Raw genomic sequence first — 13,857 nt, forward strand, 5'->3', positions numbered from 1 at the left:
TCTTATTTAATCTATATTAAAATAATAATATATATACAAATACACATACATATACATATATATATATACACAAATATTTTAGTCCAGATTCCACTATGACATTATTTTTAAATACTTCTGAAATTCTTCAGTAACTGGATGTTTTCTTTTAAATTTAGTCTGATTTAAAGATTCAGAATGTTTACATTACCTTTAAGTGAGATGAAGCTCAATAGTTTAAATTTAATTCAATAAATTAAATTGATATAATATTTGTTTCATGGATTTAGACAAGCTACTTAGCACAAAATGCTCAGAAATTCATAAAGCTATGTCAACTCATACAAACATTGCCTAGAAAGTAATATTAGGGTATTTATACAGATCTGTTATCACATAATATTTGGATGCACCAGCAAGATCAGAAATTAATATTCCAAAATCTAGTTCTGTTTTGGAAAACATCCTTGATTAATTCAATGGGAGCTAAAAATATAGTACTTACCTTACAGACTTTCACTATCATTCTGTCACATATAGCTGAGCTACATACATATATATACTTATACAGGTTTTGCTTGTTTTGTTCAGAAGCTGTGATAGAATAGTCTGTTGAACCGTATGACTCATATTGAACCATATGCGAACACATAGTACAAACAGAATTATGTACACACGTTTATATACTTTTCATATATGTGTAAATCTTTCTGTGTATGTATATATGAACTGTCACATGAAAAATACTTGTGTTAAAAATTGAAGAAACTGTTGGTATAGCCTTATATATGTTTAAATTAGACTGCAGTTACTTACCACTCTCCAGCTGATGAATTTGTCTTCCCAAACTGCATTAATATCCACATTAGGAGCTGCAAAGAATTTATGTTCTCTTTCTAGCCCTGTCACACCAATTAATGACTTTGCACCAGGTACACTAATCTACATTGCTATGGAGCCTTCACAACTAGACTGAATGTTTTTATATTTGATCAAAGCATGTATAAGAGAAAATCAAATTTTTGCCACACTGTATTGATAGAATCATGGAATTTCTGAGTCATTGACCAACAAAGCTTAATTAGAAATATTTCCTAAGTGTCCAAGTATAAAGTTAACAGATAATGAATTCTCTATTACCATTAAAAAAGTTAGTATAAGGGAAACAGGAGGTCAGAGTTTGTCAACTGCAAGTTCATGTCACAAAATGTTCCTGTGTCTTGTGATATCATTCTACTTATCATTATGTGGTACCTATAACACTGTTTAACTTACACTCAGTATAGAAACAACAGTATTTTGTAAAATCCAATAGATAATTTCAAAAATCACAAATTTATAATGTAGTCACAATACTGTGCTGAAATATCTATTGGGAAGAAACATAAACCAAATAAAATAGATACAGAGAACTCACTCTATTATTTATAACAGTTTTTAAAGAAAAGCTCCAAATGTTGACCTTTTTAGCTCTTTATATTTGGAATAACGAGGAAGAATTTCAACCTAATGGACAGAAAAAATTTGAAGTAGACTTTCAAAATAAAGCACAAGAACTGTGTTTCGTCTTTATTGATTCAAAGAATGTTTACACATTATGGTATTTATCAAGGGGGAAGAAAATACCATTCTTTGATTCTATAAGACTGCATGATCAACATACTGCCTAGTGTACTTTTAGAAGGTCTTAATCAAATATTACAAAGATAAATCCAATCGAAGTTAGTGTATGGAACAAAACAAAACATTAGCTTAAAAACCGTTGCAGAGAATTAAATTTGATTTTTATTTCAAATGATATGAAAAGACCTCATAATATTAATGTTTTCATTTAAAATTACCAAACCTATGCCTTAGGAAATATGGTATCGTATCACACTTTCCTGGAGCCACTTTATATTGTTAATGCCTGAAGAGATGGGATTATCGAGCCACATTTACTAAGAACAAAAATAAGATTCAATTTCAGTGCTCACAAGAAGCCATTAATGGTGCAGAAAGTCACTAAATAATGCATTTCTCTGTGGTACTGAAGCTTTTGCACAAGTCCAGTAAGTCCAGCAAGACAAATCTAGCAAAATTTAACTTTAAATCTAACTTTAAAGTTACATGAGCTGTTGCACTATTGCCTTTCTGTAGCAGTAGAAGGAGAATTTAAAAAGTGACTGGATTGTTTTTTATGGTTGATCAAGTAGACTGGCTGCAGCTGACTTTGTGTGTATACACGTACTTGTGTGTTCATATGTACAAAAGAAAAAGGGCATCAAAGGAAATGCTTACTTTTCATGCTGGCTCTAATTTGTGGAATTTGCATAACTCGGTTAAGTGCATTTACCAACCCAAGTTTTATTATGCTTCTCTTTTTTACATCTATTTCTCAAGAACATAACAGAGAGGATGTAAAAAATACAAACAGGAGCTCCTAGATCTCACTTACCTAATTACACTCAAGAGTCTGTGGAGCAAAATATGACTGATATTTTAGCGAAACCAAGTTATATTTGTTGCCTCATTTTTACTGTTAATGCCCACTTTAGGTAAATCCTATATGCCTAATTCAGGAAGGAAAGTCAATGGCACAATTCATAGATGATATGCATTCTTTTTAAGTTCTTGTGCCTTGTGCTTACCATTGCTTACTCTAAACTTTCAAACATACAGGATCATTAATATTCGAATTGCTCAGAGATTTAGATGTGGTTTTGGTTGTTTGAATTGGGTTCTGTCTTAATATAGATCAAAACTGTATCAGCAATTAAAATTGAAAAGGAGCATCTCTTTGAAGAATGAGTTCATCCATATGGTCCCTTTGCTAAGATACAATTCCAAAGTGGTTGTCAATATTTTCCCTAGAAATCTGCAGAGATCTTAGAATAAAAAGTATTCATCACCTGTGAGTGTTTATCTCTGAATAAAGAGCCTAGTTAATAAACTTATACTTTAAACATATGAAGTTCAGTGAAATCAATCATATTTCTCATCTATAGATGAAAACACAAGACTAAACACTTAATACAGGCTTAAAGTCTGAAGCAAAAGTCATAAAGTAAAAGGAAGTGACTCTCATGATGATTGTCTGATCTTGAAGTACGTTTCAGAAATAAAACACCTGAAATATTCATGAAGTACAAGTCCTAGACTTGAAAATTACCTGGGTGGAAGCTTATGAAGGCAAATGACCAAAAAGTTGTAGTCAAGGGACTTATAAAAAAGATGGGAAGCAACTCTTTGCTCAGTTGAGTACTGTCAGGGTGAGTGGGAATGGTTTTAAACTAAAAGAGCTGAGATTTAGATTAGATGTTAAGAGGAAATTTTTTACTCAGAGGGTGGTGAGGCCCTGGCACAGGCTGCCCAGAGAAGCTGTGGTTGCCCCATCCCTGGAGGTGTTGATGGCCAGGTTGGATGAGGCCCTGATCCAGTGGGTGGCATCACTGCCTATGGCAGGGGGGTTGGAACTAAATGACCTTTGTGTTGCCTTCCAACCCAGGCCATTCTATGATTCTAAGAGAGTTAGACCATAAAATATAAGACTAAACAAAACAAAATGAAACTGAAATCTAGAGAAAACAAAATTTAGGGTTGTTTTTGTTGTTGTTTAATCTTAATTCTCCAGTGACTTGGAACTCTCTCAGTCATTCTATTTTCATGTTGATATCTTATAATATAAACTAAAATTATTTTTACATAAATCAATCACAGATATCTTGCATAACTATCTACCTCAAATTTAATTTTTCCTTATACTTCTCTGTATTATCTCTTTTCAGAAATTTTTGTATGTGCCTGAAAAGATTTGTAGCTTTCATAACCATTGAGCAAATCACAAAATGAATAATACTACTGTCTATAATATTGCTAATAAATCGATACTCTCCATTTTTAAAAATCTGTCCACATGACATTATATGGTGTATGATGTTAAAGGCTGAGAATATTGATTTTATTGCAGATGCCTATTGCAATGTCCTGAGTTTACTCCTCTCTTCTTTCTCATCTGGAAACAGCCTTACAATATTGTAATTCCAGAAAGCCATTAGTAGCCTGCAAAATACTCGTATATGCCCAAACAGATAGATACACATCAGAAAAGGTATAAAGTAAGTAATCCCTACTGTGATTAATTTGTTGGTGGTAATCCTGCACCTTGTGATGTTAGTCAGTGTGGCAGTGTGCTGAGGTCTGAAGCAATACAAGCACCTGCTTCCTTCAAGCACATTAGATCAGTATGGTTATAGGAGTTACTGTTTGCTGTTGTTACATTTCTGCTTGATGCATTCAAGCTCTGGTTGTGCTCACCTGAGAAGCCACAGACCTTGGCATCTGTTTCTGACAAAGGGACCAAGGTTGCAAACCTTACATGCAGGCCACTTACCAACCAAATGCAATACCTATTTCCAGGGTGTCAAGTATATGAAACAAGGGAATAACTCTGACCGCAAAAGGAACAAAGTTCCATCAAAGATGTTATTTGAAGCTCTCATTTTTTTAAAGTTCCTTATGTAGTAGTGTGTTATGCCTTCAGTTAAATTCTAATGTTTTAATACATGTATGTCTGTATGCATACATGTGTATATGCATAATGAGTATGTATGTGTGTTCTCTTCTGGTTAGCAGATATTTACAGATAATGAAGATAGTCACAAAAACTATATTTGAAACAAAAAAATGTGTCTAATGTAACACCTGAACCAACCCAAATATAAATCAGATATGAAATATGTGTTGTTTTTCAATTTATATTTATATGATGTGTCTATATATGTGTGCATACACACAATTAATATGTTGTATTTACAAAACACAAATATCCCTACTACTCTATGGCAATTTTATAAAATGTGTTTGTAGAAGTTACCTTCAGCTTATATAAAAACAAGTTACTCACCAGGTTATTTCTTCAGGTTGTTCCATTGGTCCTGCCTACTCTTACCCTTTTTTGGTGTGGCTTGATACTCTCCATTCCCAGTCAGAAGTATTCATGCTGAGTTTCTTACAGATCAACAGAGATGCTGATTTCATTGTAACTAATATGCTTTCCATGACTCGTGGTTCTATGGTTTAAAGTAGCTATTATTTGTACACTGACAGGTACACCTACTGCGAAATGCTGGCGATGAAGTTACCATCACTGTTCAGTACCTCAGGGAAGCTCCATCATTTTTAAAGCTCCCATTAGGTAAGAGGAAATTAACTGATAGGAGTAATTTGTTTTCCTATTTGAAGTATTCTCATAATAATATGACATTGACAGAAATAAGAATTCAATCCTTGAGTGTTTTACAGCAAGAAACGAAAAATTAGTTATGTACTCTTCTGATTAACTTGTAAGAATCTAATGCATACTGCATGATTGTGTCTGTATAGTTTATTCAAAATAAAAGTGTAAAATCCACTAAATTGCAGTACAGTCACAGGTGATAGCTGGAAGTTTTTCTAAAGAAGCTTTGACTGAATGCAATAAAATAGAGTTTACAAACATTTGAGTCATGCATTCATTCTGAAAGGTATGTTGTTCTTTTTAGAAAAATAAAAAAAAGCAGAACAGAACAGAGCAAATGGATAACATTAATTGTATATAGTTTATAAACTACTTTGATATTTTGATCATTTTTTGTCAAAGAAGAAAATTATGGTGTTACAACTGAGTAGTTTACTGATACTGTATTGTTTATGGACAATACAGATGAGGGAAATTTTTGGTTCTTGTGGTTAGCAAATACTCTTCCTCCTTTTTCTCTGACCTCAGTGTTCATGGGGCTGTTTCTCACACTTTTTCTTCACTCCTCTCTCTGTTGTGTAGAATTTTTCCCTTACTTAAACACACTTTTTCAGAGGTGCCACCAGCTTTGCCTAGTGGTGGGTCTGTTTTGGCTGGAGCTGGCTCTGTCCATCACGGCGCGGCCCCTAGCTTTTTCTCACAGAGTCCACACCTGGAGCCCCACTGCCTTGCCACCTATACTCAGTACACATCCTGTGTGAGACAACTGCCACCTTCACATGGGAGTGCATGCAGGTCCAGGAACAAGAATTAGTGACAAATATAACAACCTAAGTATCAATTCTACTATACAACTACATGCCTCCCAACTCACACTGCAGGCAAGATTAAAGTGCATATATACATAAATCTGAAGTATCTGAGGCTTTCCTGGCATCCCAAAAGATTCACGCACATGGTCCCCTACCTCCAAGGATTCAGTCAGACCAGCTGCTACCCTAGCAGTTTTAGTATTATGGTGTGTTCACTTCAAATGCAACTGTACTGTCTCTTCCCATTAACCAGTGTTATTACTATTTCTTATAAGCACATAATCAGGAACAGCATCTGCCTCCCTTGCTTCCTTTTCATAGCTCCTCCTTCCCTACACTGTCTCACACTGTGGGTACTAAAGACACAAGATGTCACAACAGTTGTGCCTGCAATTCTCACCACATTTGCTGGTTTCTTCACTCTTTCAGGGATTGTGAACAACTAGTATAGGTTTTGACATACTCCAGGAGCACCTGACTTAGCTTCTTCAGGGTGTACAGCTGTGTGCCTTTGAGGGCACACCCCTGTGGAGTCTGGACACTGTGATTCAGAGTCCTCTGCAGAATGAGAGTGGGCCAGCTAAGGAGTGATGGGCTGAGGATAGTCCACCAGTCAGGTATCATCTTCTTGGAGCTGCATTGCATGATCAGTAACTGTCTACTCGTTGCATTGTCTGCCCCCCATGGGATGATTCCACATCCCATGACCTGTGATCTGCTCCGAGGTGTCTTCCAGCTAGAAGGAAAACAAATACATGTTTCTGGAAACCAAAATAAGGAATTTCATTTTTTGGAGCTGTGTCAGGAGGTTAAAAGTGGATATGAGTGTTATTTCTTAGCCTGCTACAGAACATTACAGCTACAGCCCGTGGGTACCAACATTGAGGATTCTCTAGGACTAAGTCCATTACCCATCCCAGAGCTGAGCAAGACATAAGATGTTTACCATTTTAGATAAGATATGAACTCCTGCTGGGAAGAGTCTTCGGGGCATTTTGTGGTAAATCAGGCTCTCTTAAGAATTTTTTGATTTTGGTGGTTATACCAAATTATCAGAATATCCAAAGGCTACAAAGCCTCTGTTTCTTTTTACTTTAATTTGGTGGTTGTTCTAGAATAGTCTTTTTGTCTATTGGAGGCTGTCTATGACAAATTTAGCAAGTCAGATGAATGAGCTTGTTTATTTTTTTATACAGGACATCTCCAGTATCATTCAGCAATGTTAATCGTAAGAAAAATTGTAGTGTTTTAGAGGATAAAGTCTTTCTGACTGCCTTACGTTGATATGCTCATTTTGAGGTTTTTGTTTGTTGTTTAGAGGTTCAGTGTAATTCACTGACTGAAATACATTAAAAAGATAAAACTGTTGATGAACTTTAAAATAGACTTTTCCAGGTCTACTAAGTTTAAGACTTTTAAGGTGTAATATATATATATATATATATATATACATACACATGTATATATATCCAGGCTTTATTAAACTAAGTAGCAGAACACCGGACTTTTTAAATTGAAAAATCTCAGTGATTCTGTCAAAAAGAATTAAAAGGTTTTATAAACAACTCCTACCTGTTCCACTGCAAATGATTTCTTGCTTTAGGTTTAGTGTCAGATAACTTGGTGATTTTCCTGAGTTACTGCTAGATCTGCAAAATCCCCTCTGGTCCTTAAGAAGTTTCTTTCACTCACCTCTGAGTTCTGGCTTTTTCTTGCCACCCTCAGGAGTATCTCGGTCTCTTTTGTGGACTGAAAAATCCTATATACTGGATATCTCTCTCTTTCTCTGGCCCTTTCACACATCACAGGGGAGGTTTTTTCCTCTGAGCACAGTCATCTGTTGCTCAGGTAAAAATCTTTCCCATACTCACAGAATCCTTTATGAGCTAGCATTCTTAAGATAACAAAAATGACACAGCTAAGAAAAAAAAATAAAATTAAATACAGATAAGACCTGTCATAGTACAAGTTCTCATTTCTCATAGCTTGACTGCCTAACTACAATTTGGGTGGAATAAGAAGAAAGCTAGGTGATAATAATGGTTGCTGAAAGTCTCACAATATACCATGTACCTAGCTTCTGGTATCAGTCCCCACTAGTCATGGAGAGGGGAATTGTCTATACCTGATGCTTTATTTTAAAAAAGCGCTTTGTTTAGATGATTATGAACTAATGTTCCAGAGATTGAACTGGTACCCAGCACTTGATTTGGAGTCTCATCTATTTGGGCAAGAGCTATAGTAGCAAATAATATAAGATTGCTTTTTGTTAGTGTAATTTTTTGGATCGTGTATTTGCTGTGTATGTATATCCTATGTTTTGTTCTAAAAAGCCCACCTGATTGCTTTGGGACTGCCATGCCAGGAGGCAGGCAGAGCTCCTTGGAGAGATGAGAGGACTGCACCTTCCATGAAAGCAGTTGAATATAAACAGAAGCTTCCAAAATACAGAACGAGGCCATGAAGGAATAGTCTATGAGTGCGTGAGGCCGAATAAGCAGGGAGCAGACTAAACAACTTGTGAACTTCCCTGCAGGGAGGCTGAATAGTTTGTTGTGACTCAGAAAACCAAAGAAAGCTACTAAACTGAAAAGCAAAAAGTAAATCCTTCATTCAGAGTTTTGGAAATAATTATATTTGTCTATTTTGATATGCTGAAACTGCAGAAGATGTGGGATTGGTCCACATTAAGAATCTGATCGACTCATGGACCTGTCATACATGTCTTTTCTGGGAGATAATGAAGTTCCAACAGACTCTTCCACAAGGAATTTAATGTGAAGTTTTTTATTTAAACATTTTTTTTTTAATGAAAAAAATAGATATCATTTTCTGTTACAATAATTCCCTGTGGTCACCTACAACTCTGAACATCAATTTTTGTGGTGCACTGTAGGTTTATAGTAGCTACAAAATGTACCTGGCTACTAAGTTGGCACTTGGGTTAGACCTGTATCAGCGAAGCATAGCAGTGCCTCCTGCTGACATTGTCTGAAACTATACAGAAAAGACTATGAATGAAAACATGCTGAAACTTCAGAATGCAGAGTGTAATTTTGAGATCTCAATACTGGACTGACAGAGAGTTGTTATGGAGAAAACGAGCCTTTGTTGAATTAACTTCCATTTTGCTAAATCTTTCAGATATGTGGAATAGATACATACAAAAATATGTGACTTGGAATGACATTTTGACTCTTGTGATGTTAGATTTGACAGACCTATTAATGTGAAATGATTTAAAGGCAATTTCAGGTGACTTCTTCAGACAGAAAAATGAGGTTTCAGTAATGATGAATATAATGCTGTGAAACTGATTTTATGTGTTTTATTGGCAAGGCCAAGTGTATTCTGACAGTAATTGGGTATTATTGGTACTATATGTTATAATTTTGTATTTAAACAAAAATTACACAATGATGTGGCTTTGTGTTGTTTCTGTTATATTAAATGAGTTATTACATACGAATGCATTAAGCTTTCCTAGAGTCCCATTAACTGCTAAAGTAGGATCATGAATAGCTGTTTAAAGGAACAGATATCTCAAAGAATATAGCTGTGTTATATTAGAGTATTAATACAGTATCAACATTGCAAGATGACTATTTGATTTTAATTTCTTAGTTTGAGAAGGTGCATCATTCTTGAAAGTAATTGCCACTTTATGAAAAATATATATCCATTAGTAAAATGTAAGTATGTGTACTGTTAATACCTGCTTGAGAGTTTCTTATTAGCTTTGTGTATAGATACACTCTCCATAATTATACTCCAAGATGAGACTTTCAACACTGAGTAGGAAATTTATTCATTAAATTAATGGGATTTGTGTAACTGAATTTGTTACTTGATTTTGAATATCTCACTCTCAGTGAAAAAAAAAAAAAAAAGGCTTAATCCTGCAAACAATTAAGCATCTAAAGTCCCATGAACACAGCTTTGACAGAATGACAGCCTCCATAAAATGACATCCAGCTACTTTTTTCTTCTTAGACATATATTATATGATTGACACATTTTATTGTCTATCCTCCTAAAATGCAGTTTTGGTTTGGTGATTTGTATTAGAAATTCTTAACATGTTTAACATGTCTGGAATAGATATATACATATATTTTTAATATAAGCAATTATCTTTCATGATCTGATTTCCAGGTTCCCCTGGACCATCTAGTGATCACAGCAGTGGAGCTTCATCACCTCTCTTTGACAGTGGCTTACATTTAAATGGAAACTCAATTAACACTGTAAGTAAATTAATACTAAAAACATAGCATAAGTTATATAAGTTTTTGCTCCATTTTGAGCTTCAGAATGCTAATGTAACACCATAGGACTAGCCTAATTTTTTTTAGTGTTTGGTTGGTTAAGCATTTTTTGTTTGAATTTTTTTTTTATTATTATTTTTTTATTTGTTTTGTTGGATTTTTTTTAAGTGCCTATGCTGTAAAATTCTATATACTTGTGAAGTAGCCAACATGGTTGCTATTCTCAGTTGCTATGAGGCAACACTGATAAGCTTCTCAGAATGATCACAGCAAGGTTGGATCATTGTGTGGGGATGAACTCATGTCAATTTTTAACATATTTTGTTGAATTATAGCATTGTGCTATTAAATTTAGTAAAGATGCTGAAATGCAAATGGCATTCAGACAAGAATGTAAGAGTTGAATTATTGAGGCAAACTTTGATGAAAAGGAAAAAAGGAGGAAAAAAATAAAATGAGAAAGCAGACTTAAAACAAGGCTATTTCTTCAATCCGGAGGATGGTCCTTTCTTACTTTTTTTCAGCAGCAAACATCTATGACTGAATTAAGTGCAGCATTGTGGGAAAAAATACATTATTTTCTCTGGGAAAGATAGAAATTGTCAAAAGCAAGGAAGATAAGATGTTTTAGTAGGTGACAGTGTTGCTGTCTTCTTAAAATGAAGATTGAAGATGTAAATAATACCTGTATAAGAACAGCGGTTCATGCTGAAAACTTGATTAGCTCAACTAATTGCAGCTGTATTCTTTTCAGTTGGATATTACATTGTAAAGAATGAATGCCCTGTGAATGGAGTACAGGCTTCTGCTGACCTCTGTTGCTTTTTTTTTTCCAGTCATGTGTCTGCTGCTTCTGTCAAGTTTTGAACATTTGACCACTACCTCTCTAAATTAATCCTTAAAGCTATTTTTCATCAGATAAATATATATATATGGTAATATATATAAGCAAATATTTATACGATAAGTAATAAAGCATTCAGTTCTGTTTTAATATCTGTACTTTAGTGCTTGGGGTCCAAACTGAGTATAGATACAGAAGATATCATGTTTATTTGTTTGCAATTATCCAGATAATTTTTACATTTAGTTACCTTGCACTGTTGTCTTAGCAAAAACAAACAAACAAACAAACAAAGACATCTGCCATCAGGGTCCATTATTCTGCAATGCCTGTCTACCGGCTGCTATGCAGCCAAACAAGTCCTTTCTTCAAAGTGCTTGCATTATATGAAGAGGGCTATGGTCAGGTGATTTCCTCTGATTGCATTAGCATGCTTTAGCAAATTAATGCCTACTAACTGCTAAAATGTGTGCCATAATAACTTTCAATCATCATTACGACTATACAATGGGGATTGCACGCTTGGAATTCTACACATTACAAAAGTAAGTGGCTGGAGTTTTATGGACTTGTAACACAAAGTAATTCAGAGTTAGTTTCCAAGGTAGCACACAAAAGACTGCATGTAAGCTTCTGTAAAAACAGAAGGGGGAATATCGAGGTACTAACTTGTTTATATACAGCAGTTTTCTGTCTTTTTCTGAAGCTGGACAAAAAGTCATGAGAGGAACTCACACCAGACACAATGACCTACAAGTGAAGCTAAGCAAAACAATTTACATTATATGTAGCCAGTAAAAGTGTCACAATCTCACTTCATAGGAAATAAAACTAAAAATTGCCAGATTCTTATAATGTTCAAAAGCAAGGTTCTATGTATTCTATGCTGATACAGCTGGCTTTTGAGGTAGTCCATCTTTTGGACTGACATCTATCTATGTAAGATATAGATAAGCTGTGATTAGAACTTCAGAACTGCATGTTTTTCAGGTACCAAGTAGTGGATGCTTCTAATTTGAATTAGGTATTTTCAGTAAAGGAAGAGCTGGACTGACATTCCCACTGACTGTATTGCCCAATAGGAATATTTAAACCCCATTTTAATATCATCTTGGTAAGGGAGATCTGACTCACTCTGAATGATCTGTTTCATCATGTTGTATGTACCTTCCTAACCACAGTCAGATCCTTGCTATATTAATGACAATGCACATGTATTTATGAATGCTACTTCAAAAATCATACATATTAAAGGAAAGGACAGGAGGTACAGAATGATTATTATGGTAGTTTTACCAGACTGTCATTCAGCATGTTTGTTCTGAAAACCAGTAATACAGAGACACCAGAGCTAATGCTATCTCAGGCAGTAACATCTGCATGACACCAGAATATATTGTGGTGTTACTAGTTTGTATCATATAGGAAGTAGTTTAGCCGTGTTAACATCAAGCTGTCTCTGCCTAATACGATTACACCATTTTCAGTTCTCATGCTAGCTTGCCTCTGTTAGACATATCTTTATTATATCTTCTGTGAAGCATCTGTTATATGTGATTTGATATCATCTTCAGGATTTATAGAAATATTTCCTATATATTTGAGTAGTTTGCAGTAGAGTGCTTCAGAGGGCTTGCCCTGAACATAGAGAAATGAGATGAAGTGCGCTCTTCACACCTAGTTGGTTTGTGCTTGAGCAGCGTGACAAATGCTGTAGAGACTGGTAGTATCAGATACATTCATCTGTATCTGATACATGGTTTATTAATCATACTCTGAAATTTCAGGGAACATAGGTTTAGAAGAGCTACTCTCTAGGCCAGTGATTATAGTACATGTAGATGAAGGATTCTATCTACAAAACAATGGAGAAAATACTGTAGGGATAGTCTCCTAGCTGGATTTCCAAGTCAGCCCTCTGGACAAATAAACAAAGAAGACATCTGAAATAAAACCAATTGCTAAGACACTATTACATGGTATGAAAGTTGCCATGCAAAGAGAAACCGTAGTAGTTTTTCACTTCTTTGAATATCCAAATTCCCTGAATTGTCTAAAAGTGATATTCTGATAAATGGACTAAGACTAGAATAGATCATGTAATTTAAGAATTCTAATTTAATTTTGATAGTGTACGTTAAGTTTAGTTGGTTAAATGAAATGAAACAAGCATTTAGAATTTTATAAGTTGCTTACATGTTTATTTGTTGTTGTTTTGTTTTGTTTTCCCTTTAGTGTCTTTGTTTCATCTGTTCAATTAAAAAGTTTTGATTTAAGAAAGATGCCTACTTTAGCACCACATACAGTTTATAAAAAGGAAAAATACAGATGCCCAACATCTGGTGGGACCTATAGGTCCTATGTCTTTAACATATATGGTAGTCCTGATTTCAGAGTGAGAGAATGATACAGCTTAGTCCCAAACCAGTAGTCCCAAACCAATCCTCCCCCAAAAAGGGAAGAGAGTGCATGCAAGGTGTTGGAGACCCTCTTATTGAGGGTAAAAGCTATGCTGATGGATACTTCAATGCAGTAAGTAACCAGACCATTGAGCTGAAATGAAATGGCTGCACCACATCTAAAAGCTTCAATAATTTTATTTTTTCTGTAGTGTCTTCCAATTCAGTATAAACATGCTATTTATCATTCTTAATTTGTATTTTATTCTTCATTTTTGTCACTCTGTAGCTCACTTTAAAGAAGTTTCAAGATTTCAGATCAATATCTTTTATGTTA

At 34.7% G+C, this 13,857-nt stretch overlaps 1 protein-coding gene across 4 annotated transcripts in view; it reads left to right on the forward strand.

The window, feature by feature from the left end:
- SNTG2 (syntrophin gamma 2) overlaps positions 1-13,857 on the forward strand; it is a 285,480-nt gene that overhangs the window by 169,055 nt on the left and 102,568 nt on the right. For all 4 annotated transcript variants that reach the window (XM_068678487.1, XM_068678488.1, XM_068678485.1 and 1 more), the window contains 2 exons: positions 5,068-5,155; positions 10,165-10,256. In XM_068678487.1, coding sequence (XP_068534588.1) covers positions 5,068-5,155; positions 10,165-10,256 — 180 coding nt within the window. The remainder of the gene's footprint in view (positions 1-5,067; positions 5,156-10,164; positions 10,257-13,857) is intronic.

This window comes from Anas acuta, chromosome 3, assembly GCF_963932015.1.
Source record: "Anas acuta chromosome 3, bAnaAcu1.1, whole genome shotgun sequence".
NCBI lineage: Eukaryota > Metazoa > Chordata > Aves > Anseriformes > Anatidae > Anas > Anas acuta.